The sequence below is a fragment of the Lichenostomus cassidix genome, chromosome 5 (assembly GCF_008360975.1).
Source record: "Lichenostomus cassidix isolate B80296 chromosome 5, HeHo_3.0, whole genome shotgun sequence".
Lineage (NCBI taxonomy): Eukaryota > Metazoa > Chordata > Aves > Passeriformes > Meliphagidae > Lichenostomus > Lichenostomus cassidix.
The window spans coordinates 23,696,296-23,716,360 of record NC_139486.1 but is presented as its reverse complement, the minus strand read 5'-3'; the positions used below and the strand labels follow the sequence as shown (position 1 = coordinate 23,716,360).

Here is a 20,065-nt window from a genome sequence, read left to right as displayed (position 1 = left end):
TTAATGACTGAAAATGTTTATTTGTTTACAAACCACCACATTTTGAGTAACACCTGAAAAGATACAGATATGTCCTGGTAAAGATGGATGTTTGCCTGTCTTTCTCATCTTTCCCTCCTCAGCTCATCTTCTCCCTGGACCTGCAGTCTTCTTTCTCTTGTATTACCCATAAAATATACAACAGTAGTTGTTTTCCCAACTTTTCGACTCAGGATGCAAAAGGACTGGCAAGTGGAAGGAGGGAAAAGATGTAACACATGGATCACCACCACCACCACCACCACATCTCTGCCTTGCCCACTTCACTGCTGCCTCCACTCCACGTGGAGTACTTTGTTCTGCTCTGGGGTTCCCAACATAAGAAGGATGTGGTCACGCTGGAGGCCAGAGAAGGCCATCCAGATGATCAGAGGGTTAGAGCACCTCTCCTGCAAAGACAGGCTGGGAGTTGTTCAGCCTGGAAAAGAGAAGGTTTTCAGTACCTACAAATAGCCTTCCAGTACCTACAAGGAAGTTGGAGAGGAACATTTTCCTAGGGCATGTGATGACAGGTCAAAGGGCAATGGCTTCAGACAAAGAGGGTAGCTGTGGATTAGGTATGAGGAAGAAATTCTTTTCTATGAGGGTGGTGAGACACTGGATCAGTTTGCCCAGCAAAGTTGTGGATGCCCCATTCCTTGAATTGTTCAAGGCCAGGCTGGATGGGGCTCTGAGCAACCTGATCTAGTAGAAGATGTCTCTGCACACAGCAGAGGGGTTGGAGTTCAATGATTTTAAGGTCCCTTCCATCCCAAACCATTCCATGATTCTGTGATTCTCGTCAGCAATACAGAAAAGGGAAAAGACTTGCTTGTCAACAGATGACCCCCTTTACACATTTCTACTTACCCCCTTTCTCCTCTTCCAGTCCCAGACTACAAGCCCAGAAGAGAAAGGCAAGGCTGTATGTTGGGGCAGGAAGAAAAGGCATTAAGTTTAACCTGTTTTGAAGCCCTGGGAATGTGATTCCTGCTGCTGTGTTTGCAGCACCCTGCTGTGTTTGCTTTTGAGTCAGTTATAAATCTTTAGTGAAATATAGGAATCACCACACTACAGCTTTGGTAAATGTCCACATACTAAAGAAATAGAAAATATTATTTCTAGAAGGAACGACATTGCATCTACCAGTGATTGACCTCCATGTAATAAATGAGGAAAGATAACTGGGATTTAAAACATGAAAAAAATTAAGTGACAGGAAATTCCTAGGGGAAGCATAGAATCCATTCAATTTTTCAATATTCTTTAAGCTATATAATACACTTAAACAAGGAGAAATGTTGTCAGAAGTACTCAAATTTTTCCCATGTCCACTTACAGATTTCACTTCAATCCCATAGCACACTTAATTAAGCCCTCAGCAGCATAAATCATTATTAAAAAATTGTGGAAATTAAAATTTTATTTCTGATTATTTGATGAAACAAACCATTAAAAATTCATCACTTGTTCATAAATAAAGTGTGCAGCTGACAAATTATATTCCTACCAGTCAAACTATCTTTGTAGGAATTAAGGAAATCTAAAATTGGCAACATGGGATACTTTTTGGATTACTGTTATAGACGAGATCTGGACATTTCTATTCTTTGCAGGAATCACCATTTTCAAATGTTGACGCAGAGATTCTCACTATCACAATTTAATTACAAATGTAAGCAGTGTAAAACTCAAAAAGTTTGTATGTGATTTATACGGCTTTAATATGGGATGAAATAATACTTTTTTCCTGTGCTGGAAAAAGAGTTGGAATACAATACACTTACATAATGTTTAGTCAAAGGGCACGTATGCAACATGAGGGAAAAGTCAAGATTTGTCTTCATCTCTGCTATGTTTTGGAAAAATACTTGCATTTGATTGTGTGTTTTATACGTGTTGTTACATAATAATTTTTAAAAATCGCATCCACTTTCATAACCAGATACTTTTATTACATCACCACTTATTATTAGCTGTACTCATTATGATCTTACTTATTCTCCTGCTATGGATGTAAACAGTAAACACTGTTTCTGATTCTGCCTTACACATCAGTGAATCATGGTTATGATATAAATCAATGGTTGCCTGACAGTTATGTGTCGGTTTCTTATTCACTAAAGACCAAATCTAACTGAGAGTGGAAAACAAAAATTATCTATCCTTTCTCCCAAACCATCTTCTTTTTGGTCGGAACCATCAAAGAAAGAGAAATTCATTCATTTCAAACCTGCATAGGTTCCAAACAAATCCAAATGCTATTTCTTTGGTATTCTACTGACTGCAAACATAATGTAAAGAACCCCATATATACTAAACAAGAATCTCTAACATGTAAAAGCAATAAAAGCTATCATAAAATTATGATCATTTAGCTGTGCCTTGAAGAGACAGAAAGCACCATGAGCTTGCTTTTAGAAAAGAGACTTGCACATCTGGAGACATAAGTGAGCTGATCTTTCTGATTTAATTTTCAATGTGTATTCTCCAGGCATTTAAATATGAGTAGCCTTCATATGCCTTCTTCACTGTCAATGCAGAGAAATGGCACTTTTAGGATGTAATTCATTGGTCCTGTTTTCAGCATCTAGTCTGGAATGAGATTAATTGCAACAATATATTTCTCTCTATAGAGAGTAAGGGAGTCTAGGTGAGTAAAACAGTCTAGATTAACTGTTAGAGATGTCTGCACCTAGTGAGATGGATCCCACCCTTAGATGCAAAATAGTCTCATTTCAGATGAGTCAAATGATAAAGCAGGGGGAACATAGGAGAACCCTTGTGTAGTCCTTTAGACAAATGTCTAATGCTTAATCCTGAATTGTGTAACAAAAAGAACTCTCAAATCAAAACATGATTTCACAGGAAGAGTGAAATGGGAATAATGAGACAGCTGAATGGCCTGCAAGGGCATGAACTTGTATGTTTTAACTAAATAGTCTGAGTCACATACTGAGAGATGCCAAAATAAGTAGTCAGGCGCTTAACTCAGCACTTAACTGTGTGCTTGGTAAGACTCCTGAAACAGAGAATGAGAGTTTCTAGAGCTTAAAAAACACACCTGGACAGTCCCGTTAAGAGTTCAGCTATCTGATATCTGGGAAAGACTACAACACAGGAAAAATAATTTAGGGAGGCTCTCATTCATCCTAGTTGCTACTTGCTTATACAGGCCCTGGTAGAAGAAGAGAGCTCCACGTACACTGTCCCATAAAAGAAATTATAGTGACAGCAACAGGAGTGTTATTAAGAAATAAGGAATTAATGGCTATGTCATTTTCCAGATCTGTGCACATCTGAATGTAGGATCAAGCCTCCTGCCCAAAATGAAAAATGCCTGCCTTCTGAAATACAAATGTCAGATAAACAGATTAGGAAAGTATGCAGATTATGAGTCACCTTGTAATGACTGGCATTCTCACCTAGCTGGATTTAATTCCTGTCATGATATAATGGAATTTATTGCTATAGACAGTCTGATGGTTCACAAATACCAGTGACCTCTTTAGCAAATGCAAGAGACTGTTCCCCAGATAGCAACTGCCTATCACCATAAAAGGGAGAGGGAAAAAGAAAAAACCCATACTATGTTATTCTTTATCCTTAGCAGATGTTTATACCATATTTATCATCAAGTCTTTCCTTGCAAGAAAAATAGGTAATAATAACACACATTATTTTTTGAAACAGAGTTCTTCAAACTCAACAGGAAAGTGTCAAAATTAAAACAAGTAATCAGAATTTCAGCTCTCAAGAGAGGAAAACAAACAAACATATTTAAAGAGACATTTCAGAGCTTAAAATTCTCCTAAGGGAAGAAAATACTCCACTACTCTCCCTGCAACCCAAAAGGCTTGGATGAGACCAGTTAGTTGTGTATAACTGCACTCAGAAAACCTTGAATCAATATTTAATATTATAACTTTAATTGAAAACCAACATCATCATAATAATAAGTGAGCATCAGCACTGCGAACTGCACAGAAAGCAAGTTCTGCAGCCAGGATGAAAGCTACTCCACAGGAATTCCCAAGGGAAATCACAGAGGAAGTGTTTACCTCATTTAGAAAAGGGCACAAATGGTGAATCTTTCTTTCCATTCTCTCAAGGGACACCACGGAAACAATATATCTGACTAAAGAGAATGAGATTTGCATGATGTATTTGGACTCACGTTAACACCTCCTGCAGTGTGGTGTCTCAGCACCTTTTCTGATTGTAAGGGAACCACACATTGCATACAGAAAGCAAGTTTTGTACCAACACACCTTAGGAGAAAAGCTGTAACTGAAAATTTGTTCTCTGCTACAATAAAAATGAATATTGTATGAAGTAACAAACAGGGCAGTGATGTACATCGTCCTTTGTTCTTTGCATCAGCTAAAGTATAAAACTGACTTGCCATTAACCGCTCACTTCCTCAGCAATTTAATGACTTTCTAAGTATAGAATGTTCTTTCATTTTTTAAGAATGTCAGTATGAAAGCACTGGGTCGCAGTTCCATCCAAAATGATGGGAGTTCACCTCTCTGAAAGTCCCAGCAATTAGATTGAAAACGAGAGCCTCCAAGTGCCACTCAGGCAAGGAGTGACTTGTAAATTACAAGATGCAAGTGCTCCAAGTGGTCCACTTTATGGTCGCTCCAAGTAAGGCACCCGACGAACTGAGAAGATAAAAATGCACAGTTGTTGCAGCTGCAATCGCTCTCTCGGCCGGGCGGATCTATTTATATTTTACTGAAGTCAGCACCTAAATAACTGTTTTTCAGACCGACAAAAACTCATGACTGTCCAACGACTTCAATCCCCTCAAATGAATGTCGCTACGTGCTCCTGCGGCAGACGTTGTGTAAACCCTGCCCAGCCAAGTCCCGCGGCGCCTCTCCTTCGGCTGCCCGCGACAGCAAGGCTTGGGGCAGGAGGGACGCAGGGAGCCGAGCGCTGGCCCGGGTGGGAGCTGCTGCTCGGGGCAGCCCCGAGGGACTCGGCCTCGGCCGTCCGGGGCTAGTCATCGCCCGTTGCTGCGCTGCGCTCCGCGGAGCCTGCCTCCGCCTTGCTGCCGGCCTCCGGCGGCTCCTTGTCCCCGCGGCCCTCGGATTTCTTGTTGAAGCAGATTTTGAACACCCCCAGGACAGTCATGACCAGGATGACCAGCACCACCACGGCGACCGTCACCAGTATGAAAACGTAGTTGGAAGAGGAGGAGAAGGAGGAGGCGGAGGGCGGCGGAGCAGCCGTCTTCTCACCGCCGGCGGCGGCCGTGGCGGCGGCGGGCGGACCCGGGGAACCGCCGAGTGTCGGGATGGAGGGACCCTGCCGCACCGCCCCGGCAGGCGATGGCTCCGCGGGGCCGCCTGCAGCGGTGGGGACCGTCCCCGTGCCCGGGCAGGGAGCCCCGTCCGGGCCGCCCGGGATACAGGCACAGGCGAAGCCGCCGGCGGCATCGCGGCACCCGGCGGCCTCGACGCACCGCCCGCCGTCGGGGCTCCTGCTGCCGAAGGAACAGGGGCAGAGGGGCTTCTCTGCCTCCTTCCAGGCGAAGCCGCCCGACTCGGGCTGGCAGGTGAGCCGCACCTCCCCGCCGGGACACGCCACCGTCAGCACGGTGCCCGGCGGGCTGAAGCCGGGGCCGCCGCTGCGCTCCTCGAAGGGGAGGCGGTAGTCGAGGTCGAGGGCGCCCGCGGGACTGAGGTCGGGGCAGGCGCCCTGGTACTGATACTTGCAGAGGTAGCCCGGGCTTTGCAGCTGGCAGAGCCGCTCCTTCCAGCCCCAGCCGGGGCCGCCCCCGGGGGCCGCCGCCAGCTGCAGCCCGGCACACCGGACGGTGAGGCAGGACCGCAGGGGCTCCTCCACCCACCGGCCGAGCGCCGCCGGCACCTCCTGCGCGGCCGTCCCACCCCCGGCGCCCTCCCAGGAGAAGCCGCGGAGCGGCTGTTCCTCTTGGGTGCAGGCGGAGGCGTTCCTCTTCAGCCCGACCCAGAGCAGCGCGGGCGCGGGCACCGCCGAGTCTGCCAGCAGCCCCAGCAGCAGGCGCAGCTCCGGCTCGCCGCTGACCCAGGCGAGGCCGCCCCGCCGCTGGTCGCAGGCGCCGCGGGCCTCGTCGTACGAGACGTTGGCGAGGTGGGCGCTGAAGCAGGCGCCGGCGGGCGGGCAGCGCACGGCGCCCGGCGGGGATGGCGGGGTCCGGCCCAGGGCGCAGGCCGCGGCCAGCAGCAGGCACCAGGGCCCGGCCCGCCTCATGCTGGCGGCGCGGCGCGACGGGCCGAGGGGCGCGGGCTGCCCCGGCGGCTGTGTTCGGCCCCGGTGCGGGCTCGCCTCTGCCACCCGCGCCGTCCCTCCAGCGCCAGCCCCGCTGCCACGGCCCTCCCCCGGACCTGCCGGAGGAAACGTGTCGGGAGCCGGGGCTGACCTCGGCATCCTCCGTTTGTTGGAGGGCCCGGGACAAGCAGCTCCCGGCGCCGCCAGGAAGCGCTCGCCCAGCCGCGGGGAGGACAGTGTGTGCTGCGCTGTCCGAGGGGCCGGAGGGCGGCGAAGCCCAGAGCCGCAGCTGTCGAAGCGGGTCCCAGACCCCGTGTCACGGCCGGGTACCCGAGATGCCCGGGCCCGTCTGGCTAGCTTGTGGCACAGCGCTTTACGGGGGAAAGCGGTCCAGCTTCAGTTATCGCTTCTTTGAAGGATGGAGGTTTCTGGGTTAGGTGAGGCTGTCCAATCAACCCCCTAGCTCCTGGTACAAGAGGCGATTTAACACTCCCAAAACTGATTCAGCTCACGGTTTTCCAGCAGGCTGGCCTAAATGCATCGTACATCAGGTGCCTGCGTTGACTAAAGTACTTGTTCTTCAATGAGTTTAACTGATCCACTGAAACCGTTCTTCTGAATGCAGTCCCCATGTCGCCTCATTTTCATAATCCTGTTATTTCTGTGTGCTGTTACCTGACGTCTACATTCAGATACAGCACCCATCTGAGTCTCTTCCCAGGTATTTTATGTGGCATGAAACTGCAGGCATATGTATGCATTTTTTTTTCCCAGGTTTCACTTTGGAAAAACCCCTGTCAGTGTTTTTGGTCTTGGGAATAAAATATAATACAATTTTGTAGTATTTGAATACCATGGGGGAAGGGGGGGAATGGAGGAGAAAAAAAAGCAGAAAATAAATAGTTTATCTGGATTTTTTAAAACTAAGATTTCACAGTGATTGCAGTCCATGGAAGGGTGAATTCTACAGTTTTGGATCTAGGCTTCAGGCAGGCTCAGTCTCGCACAAAGTGCCCTCACTGCTCCGGTATGCTAGTAGGCTCTGCATCTGTTCAGCTTTTTCTTAAGAAATTGTTTCTCTTTAGAGGGAATAAGTGTTGATGACCAGTCCTATTCAGCTATCTTGTGACCGACCTGTACAGATTCCAGGCTCTAGACCTACACAAAGATATATCACATGTTCTCTAGACACCTGAAAGAATTAGAAAGATGGGTATATAGACACACTGTGATGAAGCTCAGAAGCAATAGAAGAATTAATTTTTTTGCACTAAGAACAGTAACTGACTGGAACTTCCTCCCCAGAGGTGTGATGAGAATGACCATCACTGCAGGTTTTCAAGATGCGATAGGACAGAATGCCAGAAAATCTCATCTAGGCTCCCTTGCCCACGAAAGGTTGGATAAGATGATCTTTCAGGATCCCTTCCAACTTGAACTTTTATCTTTCTATGATGAGTACAATGATTTAAATACTTATTTCAAATGTATATAAAAATACAAGAATCAAATATGATCCTCTGTGTAAAATATGTATGTCTTAGTTACTTTGGTTTTGCTTTTTGAAACATCTTGCTTCTATATTCCCACTGGATATCACATACAGAGAAACACTGTTCGTTGCAAGAATTGTAATCGTAAGGCTTAAGAAAGCAACATCAACATTTTGAAATACATGAAATAGAACATGTTGATTAGGGGCAAACTGAATTCACACTTTCAAAACTCTTTAGGCAGATCTTCACATTCAGTTGGTAATTTTTTCCTCCTGGTATTAAGTACTAGTGAAACTACATCAAGTATTGCCTATATTCTTAAGATTTTTATATTTGAAGAGCTATCAAAGTACTTTCGTAAAAATAATTATGTTAAATTTGCTACATGCAGATGGGAATGTAATACAAATCTGGGTGCCAGTAGGTTTTATGGAAAGTAGGTTTTCATAACAATAAGAACTTGTTGGTTTTATTCTAGATGAAATCAGATTTTTGGTTAATCACGGAGCTGAGATGCTAACAGCCACCTAAGTCAAAGTCTATGATGATGTAGCAACTGTGTATTCAGAGCTCTGCTGCCTACTGGAATTGTCACTTCTGCATTGATTCTTCCCCATGGTGCATCAGGGCAGAGGCATCAAGCCATCTGCCTGTGTGGGTCAGCCTGTAGAGACTCTCACTGTCTGCCTACATTTTAAGCTGGAAAGATGCAATTCATTTTGCATCAGGAAGCTTTATCACCTGCTATTCATATCCCTAGTTCTTCACTGGATCTGGCTTTAAACGTACCCAAACTAAAGGAATTGTTCCTTTAGCCCCGTTTTTCTTGATGACGTACAAAAGCTGTGCTTCTGCACATACCTGTCAAGTTGGAATCCTGAGCCATTTTCCCCAAATCTGATTGATAAGTTTGACAGAGAAGAGAGGTTGCTGCAGCTTTACTATTGCCATCTTACTGGGGAATTTACAAGGCTTTGCCTAATATTCCACTGCAATCTTACAGCTTCGCTTTGTTTTCTCTTTCAAAATTGAGTTCATTTATTATAGCTGAATAGAAGCAAAACTTTATAAATAGAAGAGATAATCTAGAAGCCCCAAAATTTTCATGTTATTCTTCAAGCCTAAGACTCTGTCCCTGAGGAGAATACAGCTCAGTCCACAAAAATATTTGCTCCCTTGCTTCTCTTCTCAGCTGTCAGCCAAGGGCATGATTTGAGCCATCTGGGATGGCCTCCCTGCCAGGTAATTGATGGCTATTACCAGCTCGTTTCACACAGGCCGTGACTTTAATTTCCTAGGCTGTATTTGAAGCAGCAAACTGGCAAACCAGTTTAGAAACAACAGGTTAGCCACCAGTGCCCTGGGCAGTCCAATCTCATCAGAGGAACTCATACTGCACGGAAAGATGAAAACACTGTATGCCAAAGCTGGAAGGCTTTTACCAGCTGAAAATTGAGGCAGTTGCTGTACATCTACTCAACCTAACTGTATACCTGCTCTTCTCTCCTACTGCTGCCCCTGAGAGTCCTACAAAATATTTTAAAAATAACAGGTGTGATGGATCTCCAGAAAACAGCTCTTCCTCTGTTTTTTATTGTTCTTTCTAGTTCTTATATTTAGGTAACTAAGAAATCACTCTAAGTGTCTTTGTGGGGCATTTCCTGAAGAAGTCCTGTTTTGAAAGGGATCACAAATGCTGGTACCTGTTCACATGTGCGGCAACTAAACTTCTACATATAAAGAAGTCTTTATTACACAAATGTGAATGTTACAACTGATGGATGTATAAGTTCTAATGTAGCTGTTGCTTTCAATAGTAAAAGCCCTATTTAGGTGTAGTTATTCCTTAGTCTATTTCCTGTAATATCTTAGCACTTGAAAAAACGGTGGCTTGCTTTAATTGTACTTTTATTGAGAGCCATTGGGGTTGGTTTTTTATTTCATTATGTAGCTGTATCTATCTTATATGTACATTTTTACTAAGGAGTAGTGAGAGAAGTGCCGAATTAATAAAACTACTTTTCTCTTTTAGGGTGGATTCCTTTTGTATTTTTATAAGGTAAATTACAACTATTCTTTTTGCAACTAACCAGGAAATACGTCATCTGTGTATCAGCACATACTTTGTCACTGCTAGGGCCTAAGGGGGTGTACTTTCATTAGAAGTAGTCTTGTTGAGGGATACAATATCCTGATCTTGCTTAGAGCCATATTTTACTTCTCAGAGGTAGATGGATGGTGCAGTAAAAGAGATCTGCTCTGCTTTGAAGGGGACAAGTAAAATGATCATGTCACACTAAAATGTGTAGAGCATAAAGACAGTAAATTTCTCTTCCCCAAAGGGGACAGAGGAAAATGTCTGGAAATAGATCTGTCTACCCATTGTGCCACAAAACTTGAGGACATTGCCTAGCATCAGAAACAGCTATCTTTTCTACTAGTGTAAAGGAGATCTGCTGGTATGCACCTCCATTTATTACCCGGCCTGTAAAGGTAGAAAAACCTATTGCGGTCTGTTGGGTGATACAGATTTGTTTGGGGTTGGAAACTATGGAGAGTTAGCAAGAAAGGAAGATCAATATTCTGGCAGCACTGCCTGTTTGCACAGCTCCAGCCTTTTAGCTCACTGCAACCTCACAGTCCATACCAGTTGGCCATGGACAGGCTGTACAGTCCCTAGGACCTCTCCCCTTCCCTCTGGTCCCAGCTAGTATCTCTACTGGATCCAGACATCCTTCTGCTGAATTCGTTGTGGTTAAAGTCAAGACTCACTCCCCATCTTTCAGTGTTCTGCTAAGATATAGGTTATAATTTAAATAACCCAGTGTAAACAGGTATTTTAAACAACTGAGAATTGCTGTCACTTGGCAGTGTGCCTCAAAAATTGTGGGTTAAATCCTCCTTTTATCATTAAATTGTTCATGAAACAATATATTATATAAAATATATGTATGGTATATTATGGCATATTATGCATTATATAAATATATATATGGTTTATCAAATAGGGCAGCCCTACATTTCTCATGTAACTTTTGTTTAGACAAAGTATTTTCTCACAAAACAGTTGCATTATTCTTCAAGAAAATATCTAATTTTTAAAAATAAGACCCTCTTGAAGTCAATGAGAACTGTCTCATTTCAACAGTGTGACAAGATTTCTCATTAATTTCTCCGCATTCAGTCAAACAACTTGCAACACAGAGTAAAAATGCCAGGTGGAATCCAGCATGCTTTTGTTACTATTCCAGGGAACAGGATAGGAAATTAAGATAAGAATTTCTGCCTTACTGTAACAACTTGTACAATCATAAGAATTTAATTATTCATCTCTGAAAAGTACTTTGTAGATTACAAGTTTCACTCACAGAGTTTGGAAAAGACAACCCAGCAGGGGTCATGCAAGTCCCTGTCTACTGTAATAATAATTTCCAATGACATTATCATGTAGCTATGGGACTTCTTTAATAATAAGGAATGATATTTAACTGCTGTTATGAACACAGTATTATCTCTGTTATGTATACCACATGGACATAAAATATAACTAATCCTGACCTGCTAAGGGGACGTTTAGTAGATGAACTGCATTGATGTGACTGTAGCATTATTCACTATGCATATGTTCCTCTTAAAGCCTGATACGTTTATATGTTCATGTTTCTATTGCTAAGTATGCAAGAAAATAATGGATTTTGTTAACACTTCCATTCACCTTTAATGAGTTATTAAGGAAGATTCCAATTCTGTAATTAGCTAGGGGAAATGAACTCCAGAACTCCCAAATTAAACACACTGAATCTTTTCCAAAAATACTGTAAAGTATAAATATTTTTTTATTCTCACTCTAGCTCACTCCCTTCCTTTTGTTGACTGGATAATTCATACTTGTTCCATCCCAGCCTCCCAATTCTTCACATCTCCTGTATTATGTAGCACTGTCTGGTTTCCCCATATGAACTTCATGTTGAGTATACGTTGGCATGAGAGGCTCCACAAGAACTGGAGGAGGGTTTGGCCATACGCTTTATTTTTCAGCAAAGGTCAAAAATAGAAAAAGCACTGAAATGTATCATGACATGATCAAGCCTCCCTGCATCATCTTCTCTTTTCTCCATACATTGAATAACAGACACAGCAGTGATTGGAGTTTTGACTGGTTTGATGTATCCTACAGGTCTATGTGAAGTGTCTGCATGCTGCGAAATCTGAGCTTTCAGTTGTGTTTTTGTGTGTGCATTTTAATGTTTGATTATATATGAAGAGAAGAGGAGAGGAAGAAGAAGGAGAAGAAGAAGAAGAAGGGGAGGAGAGGGGAGGGGAGGGAGGGAGGAGGGAGGGAGGAGGGGAGGGGGAGGGAGGAGGGGAGGAGGGAGGGGAGGGAGGGAGGGAGGAGGAGGGGGAGGGAGGAGGGAGGGGAGGGGAGGGGAGGGGAGGGGAGGGACACAGAGAGGGGAGGGGCTGTGTCCCTGCTGCTACTGCGCAGTGTGGCAGCGCTGGCGTGTGAGCTGCTGCTGTGACTGCGGGTGTGTTTGCACAGCTGGGCAGCCCCCACAGCAGCCTAGTGCCCGGTAGTGCAGGGCTATCAGCACAGAGCAAAGGACAACCACAGCCAAAGAGGCAGCTACCACATAAAGACAGCATGTGGGTCTTCAAGCATATGCTTCCAGGCAGCTGCAAGGATGTTCACAGCCTTGGAGCTACCTTGTGGTTCAAAGGCCATCCTTCAAAAGCATTATTGTCGTAATAAGTTCGACACCACCTTTATGCCATTTACTTCCTTATTCACAGGGGTGCTATCAGTAGCCAATGGAAACCATAGCTTTTGGAGGCCTGGAAAAATGTTGAATTCTGATGTCACTTCATCCTAGGAAAAAAGCAAGCAAAAAAAGAATTTGAGACTGATTTAGATTTACCCCAATCCTATTACAGGTTTCTGGTATTTTATCAGATTTTGATCTAAATAAATGCATTTTTGGAAATCAGTGAATTTCCATTTGAAGTGAGAAACGCCCACATTTTTAGTAACTTCCTATAGTATTGTAATTCTGCAGCAAACTTCTAGGACTGCCAGGCTTTTGGGATGAGGCAAAATTTCCTAGGGAAATAAAGTAAAATAGAAGGAAATCTATTGGTAAAGAGTTGATTTCACTTCCTGGCCTTTTGCCCAGACTGACCATTTCAGAGAGAGTCTTGTAGTATTTGCTTGAAAATGGATAAGGGATACAGGCTAGTAAAAATAAAAGCAAGGAGCAGCTGTGAGATGGAGAGGCAGCAGATGCTTGTCTACACAAGCAGCTAATTCAAAATGAAAAAAATAAAAGGAAGGAAGAATATTCTGAGCCTAGTGAAATAATTGTTGTCATGGAGATTATGGGAGGTAAACATACCTTTTATGGAAGTATTTATTGTCATTCTTTTTGTGAGACTAGACATACTAAAAAGGCTTTAGTTCACTTTACTAATGCATTTCCCTCCTTTCCCTTTTTAAATAATGGCAATTCTTAAAGGATTTCCTTCTCAAGAAAGTCTGCTTTAAATGTTCCTCATTGTTTGCTTGCAAGACATAGAAGCAGAGTATCTGTATACTACTGAAGGGGGAGAAGAGTGTCTTGCTGTATGGGCCATGGCTTTTTTCCTTTCCTGTTTATCATGGTAAAGAGGCCAACAGTGCTGGTTTTTGCACTTGTGTGTTAAGTGTGTGTTCAGCAGTACTTACTCTTGCTATCCTAAATGACTCTATACTCATCAGATGGTACCTAGGAGCCTGAATTTTTGGATGAAATAAAGACAAGGGAACTCTCTATATGCTCTGGAAGAAGTCTGTTTTGAATGCAGATATGTTCAAGAAAAAAAATAGGGTCTGGCTTTGAACTTCCCACACACCAGGGTGTGGAATATTCAGGACTGGGGTGCTACTTTTTATCTAATTAAAATAGGAAAATTCAATTAATATCTTAACTTTATTTTCCAGAAATGATTCATGGTCTAAGTAGTGGATGTGTCTTACCTGCATTTCTTTCATGTGAAGGTTAAAATCCTAGCAGCTCTGACAGCATTTCCCAATGTAAATGAAACAATTCTCTCTGTTATGACATATGTGAATGTTGTTTTTCAAAGATTGAGGTTTATCAACACTAAAGGCATCAAAGAAAACTCATTTCAGAACACAGTCACATATTCCATACATTAGCAATTATGCATTCACAAGGTAGACAATCTACATTTTCCTCCACAAACAGGTTCTGTTATCTTGATATAGTTTTCAATTTTGGTATTATGGTTGTGTGCCAGGCCCTGGTTTGATTGACTTATTATTTCCACTAGATTATATAATACAGTAGGATCAAAGATACAGTGATATAGATATCTCAGGGCTGCAGAAAACACATGAACATCCTGTGTGTCCTGTAGATCTGTGCAGACTGAGTCCCAGCGAAGCCTGTCGTTAATCTGTTCTGTGGTGGGTGTGATATGTGAAAGGAAAAGTGCACATCTGCAAATTGTGTGCCCAGTGGGGATGTGTATGCCCATTCTGCCCATATCTGGACACTTATGGTTATTCTTCCCCTAATATTCTGGGAACCCTTGAGAAAATATGCATCTATTCATATGATAAAATAAAGCCCTAACTACTGTTTAGCCAAAGACAAAAAACACCCCTAGTATCCATATAATCATATTTAAAACAAACCATGAATAATAGGATGTGAAAACAAAAAGTGGCCTCATTTCCTGGCGTCATTTAGGGTGATGCCAGTCAGAGGCTGCCTTTGAAGGTTGCCAGGGTTCAGGGATTGTCCATGAAGGGAGGGACTGTCATCACTGCTCTGCTGGTTTCAGATTTCAGCCGTCATACACTTTGTCTACTTTTGTGTGGTATGAAAACACAGTGACAGTAATTTGCACTTGGTGCTCATCAGACACACTATAATGTGGGGGGAGAGGTTAGGGTCTGCAGGAATCTAATTTCGGTACCTATGAGCTCTACAAACAGGCCAAGTTCCTTGGGAGGTTCACTCACATTCAGCAGCGTTTTCCCAGGTAAGGCACAAATGAGCAGTGCATGTTGCATGTTGTGGCTTTAGCTGCCCATTACTCAGGACAACAGATAGCCTGCAATCCAGCTGCACCCCTTGGCACTTGGGTTCAAAGGGCTTTGGTTTTATATTACTTGAATAGAAAAGGTCAATAAGAGGTGAGAGACAATTCAATGTGGATAAATAATACAGGAATGAGAGCCGCAAGTGTTTGACTCATCTCTGCTGATGTGATATTGATCTGAACTAGAAATGTCAAACCCTTCTCCGCCCAGAGGTTTAGAAATGCTTCTGATGTGTGTCAGTAAGCGATAAGAATCAGACCAAGAATATATTAGCAGATGCCACAGGGAATAAAGCATAAACAACCCAAGAACAATAGTTGCTGTGTGTCAGCTACAAATAAGATGTTCTTATTTGGCAGAGCACATTCTGCTTTATGCCTGATCCTTCAGGGCAGTCTGGGCATGTCAAAGACGCTTCTCCTGGGAGGAGAGGTCAGGTCCAAGGAGAGTGCATAAGGGTGGGGTGGCAGGTTTGTGGGGCTGCACCTGTGCCCTCACATGGAGGGGTGACAGAAAGGATTGAAGTCAATGGATTTGCTCTACACTGAATTTCCACCCCACATCTTTTCTGACTGGCCTTCATATTTTACCCTGAGAGCACCCAACTGAGAGCACCCAACTGGATTCATAAAGGATTTTAGGCATCATGCTACAACTTCCAGTTAATGAATGGATCTTCAAAGCCTCTGCAATGCCATGATGTAACCCTCTAGAGGGGCACCTCCCTGAAACACTAATTTTCCTTCTTGTAAATTATGTTACATTTTTCCAATTAGACACATGTGTACAGCTTGGCTTTACACTTGACAAGAATTGTCCCTTCTGTATTATGCTTGTTCTTTGATCTCAGATGAATAAAATCAGCTTAATTCGCCTAATGCATAAAGCCTTGCACAAAATGCAGTCAGATAGCAAAAGGATGGAGAAAGGAAATCCTGTATCCTGAAGGTTAAGGCGTTTTTCATGACAAAGCACAGTTACTTCTGCTGCAGTGATTATTTCTGTATTTTATATCCACTGAAAAAAAAAAAATTGTCAGGAGAGACAGATGCAGAAACCCAACTAAGATTGACTGATCTTCTCAAGCACAGGGCTTTGCTTCACATCCCTGCTCCACAGTCTGACAGAAGAAGGATTTGAACATACAACTCTGACATTCAAGTAAGCATATTAATCACTGAGCTGTCTTACTTTCTTCCTTTTTCTTATTTAGAGAGACTGACTACATACCAGTTTACTGATGTATTGGAAAGCAACCAATGGGGATTTGGACTAAACAAACCTCTTTTCCTTCCTTCTTCCCTGACAGGAAGGGCGTCAGTATGTCTCCATCTTCAAACAAGCTAGGAACATGGTACATTTGACAGAGATTGTTCCTTTGAAGTCAATACTAAATTGAGGCCTGTCTGCAATATTCAATTTGTATTCCAAAGGAAAGAGCTCTTGCAGAAATATCTAGAGAAACAGTTCTTTTGCTGGAATGTTCTTTATTAGTCTCTTTCTACATCCGGACTAAGATCACAGTGTTTGCTGCCATAAAACCAGTGAGAATTATCCACTTTTAAATCTATTGGTTTTGGTCTTACCCATGCTTTGCACCAGTGTACAAAAAAAATTATTTTTATTCTTCAACATTTAAATTTAAAGAAAACAAACAAACAACAACAACAAAAAAAAGGTAAAAAATCACTTACTCCAGTAATTCCCAAAGAATTTCCATGTCAGTGTAAGAAAACTTAGTGGAATTAATATATTTTTATAATATCTTGGACTTTATCTTATTTAAAGTCTCAACACTATGTTTTAATAAAGATTCCCAAATAATTGTGATTTCAATTCACTGCTCACAATGGATAACACTTCCAGGGAAACAGGAATGAGGCTCTGTCGGTGTTTTTGATTTAGTCAGACTCTGTTGGTGAGAGACAAGCAAGGAAAAAAGAAGATGAGGCAAACCTACAGACTCTCAATCCTCTTGCCTGGCTAGTCATATTAGTCACTACAGAGAGAATTTATCCTGTCCTTCTGATGCTGTAAAGATTAGTTTACTGGTTTAATTATGATTGGTAGTGCAACATAGACAGGGTTTTTTCTCTCTTTTTTTTTTTTCTTTTTGTTTTTAATGTGAAGGGACTATGCCATTAGCACAAGAAAAGTCTGAAACAACCACTAGATTTTCAGTTTCTCTCAGGAATCAAATCAAACAGGATTAAGGAATTATAAAATAACTTAAATTGCTTCTTTCTAGGTCAAGCAAATGTTACATAAAACACCCTTCCTTGAAAAGTAGGCTTTATGTAGACCTTTAACTTTAGACTTTAAATTTAGACTTGTATAGTCACACATATTAATTTCATGAATCTATGCAATGACAGTTCAGAGGTGTGCTTGAATGCATTCATTGCTGGTATGCTGGATTTATGGCAACTGGACCAGAAGCCTGTGAAACTTTGCTCTTCTCATGCCAACAGGATTGAAATGCTTCTGCTATTCAGTAGTCTTATATGCTTGTCACCATTAATGTTCCCTCTAATTTATTTCTCTGTGTGTGACAAATGACCTCCTGAATACCAACGTGAAACACGTAGCCCTAATTCACACAATGCTGAAAATGGGACAGCAAAATAAATGAATGTGCAATCCTTTCTCTTTTGATATGCTGGGGCTCACAGTTCATGGTGTAGGTTTCTACAGATTTATGGCTTCTTCATCATGTTAGAAAGTAAAAATAAGCTATTTTACAGTGCAATGTCTGCAGACTCCCATATTACACAGAGTCGAGGAAACACACCTGCATCACTGATAGAAACCTCTTTTGCAAAAACCTCGAGCAGACTGAAAATGCACCCTCCCAGCCAAGTCTTCACTTCGAGTTCTGTCATTCCAGTAATAGGTAAAGAGAGAGAGAGAGAGAGAGAGAGAGAGAGAGGGGCATTCAGATTATTCAGAATCGTCTTCTATGTGGCTGGAACAGGTAGTGCACTCCCTGATTGGGAGGAAAATCCCCAAGAGAAGCAGTTTGTCAGTCTGGATCTATCTGTGCTCCAGAGTTTTAGGCAAAAGCTATGAAGAAGCTGATGAAAGTGGATTGCAGGGCTGTGAGAGCACCAGAGCATCTGGAAGACATATGACACATCTCAGCATACCCTGTCCAGGTCCCCGTTTGCAAGTTAAGGCTTTTGCAGATGGACTGAGAGGAATCCTGAACTTGTGTTGACCTGAGACAACCAGCCTCCGTGCATATCCTCCCTTTAGCTCACTGTCCAGGGGTGGTAACCTTAGGACCTGCAACAAATCCAGGGGTGCTAGTCGTAGCTGTCACACCCAGATTTCCTGGCCATGGCAGTGGTGACTAGTAAACCTGTTTGTGGCTACAGCTGTGCCTGGCACAGGCTGCTCACGTTCATAGCTCCTCTGTTAGGCACAACTGGCTGCTCAGAGGGTGGAAGCCCATGGCTGTGTCAAGTGTCTACGTGCAGTGTGTAATACTTCTCAAATAGTCAGTCACACGAGCACAAAATTAAACTTTCCAGGACTAAAACCTTCTTGCTCCAGTGATGACAGTAAGTGAACTCAAAGAGTGAGCAGGCTTGGGTGGAATGGTTTCATTCTGAAGCCTGAATGGAGAAAAACAAATATTTCAGAGCCATTTACTGTTCTTTCGCTACAGTGCCATGTTTTCTAAGGTGACTAACCCCAGTTGGTACTCCAGTGTGTGGTTTCTAAAATATTGTGATGATCCACCCTTAAGGGGAAGGAACTTCTCTGGGCCTTCTTAGTGTGCATAAGTAACAGATCCTCTGTCTGAATTCACAGGATCTTCCTGTGTGTAGATTGTGCCACTTAAAACAACAACCTTCTGTGTCTGGAAAGCAGGGTTAGGGCTGAGTGAGCAGGGATTGTAGAAAAACAATACTTGAACACTGAACTGGTCTATCCAAGTGTGTGGCCTAAAGAACACCTGTGTAAACACACATACATGGAAAAGAAAATCTTTATTCCCAGGAAAAGCAGTGGGGATTTTACCACTAGATTCAGAAAGGCTCAAATGCCATCTAGGGCACATTGGAAAGTATAAATTAATGGTTTCTGGAAAAAACATTGAAATGGAAATGTCAAAATTTCCTTCAGAAAGAAAAACCAGCATTTATATTTTAGAAGAATGCATTTGAAAAAAAAAATCTCTCAAACTGACATTCTCTTGTTACTACCCATATCACAAATGAAAAGTAGCTATTATCCGGTGACATAGAAGCAGTTATTACTGAAATTACTGGGGCTTTAGTGTTCCAGCTTGCCTGTCACTAAGTGTGATGTCTCTTCTTTAGATGAAAAGATTTGATATGCCTGTATAGAGAAATAGGCAACCTTCTAATTGTCTTCAGATTATGAGCATATGCAGGTTTTAAGCATTAAAAACCCCAAACTATACAGTCTAGGGAGAGACTGCTACACAATATTGATGATAGCCTAAGACTCCTCTGCTTAACTGCCCTAATGCCATAATTCTTAAATTGGATAGTCTCAGGATGTCCCGCCTATGTCTAGGCAGGAAATTGAGCCTAATTATCATTCCTGCAGTCATCTGCTTGATAATGGCTGGATGAGCATGGAGAACTATGCACTGCAGTTACCTGTGATATATAAGTTCTGCTGAAAAAAGCACACAGTTATTTTTCCAGCATTATCTGCTTGGCACATACCTTCAAAAAGAAACTATAAAGAGAGCAGACAGACAAGAGTTGCTTTTATTGTCTTGATTTTATGTGTATCAGCCCTGGGCAGGACTAAATGACAGTGATATCAACAGTCATAAACAGAGCAAGAACAAAGGTTCATGGCATAAGCTGTTTCTTTTGTTCTTTGTTTGCAATTCTTGTGAATACAAAATTAAAACACTAAGCAGCTGTTATCTCCTGTTTGTGGCTTAGAGCAAAAGGCCAGAAAACCCCACAATTTTACATAGTTGCACATCAAAATCATGATTCAAGCTGTCCTGATCCAAGCAAAACTCACTCCTTCCCCAAAATACTGATGCAAATAGGGCCAATTTTACTTCTAGGTTTTCTGTTGATTTTATAGGTCAGGTGTACTGAGAGCACCATGAACATTCTTGGTTATCTCCTCTTTCCCTAGCACAGTCTGAAACCCTTAGCAGAATCCTCATGGGTAAATATTAGCGTTC

The 20,065-nt window shown here is 42.7% G+C and overlaps 1 protein-coding gene across 1 annotated transcript; it reads right to left on the bottom strand.

Annotated features, from left to right (window-relative positions):
- Nucleotides 1–1,423: 1,423 nt before the first annotated feature.
- Nucleotides 1,424–6,491, bottom strand: CLEC14A (C-type lectin domain containing 14A). Its single transcript, XM_085061848.1, has one exon. It carries the CDS (start codon nucleotides 6,436–6,438, stop codon nucleotides 5,026–5,028), a length of 1,413 nt encoding a protein of 470 aa, XP_084917974.1. The 5' UTR covers nucleotides 6,439–6,491; the 3' UTR covers nucleotides 1,424–5,025.
- Nucleotides 6,492–20,065: the final 13,574 nt, after the last annotated feature.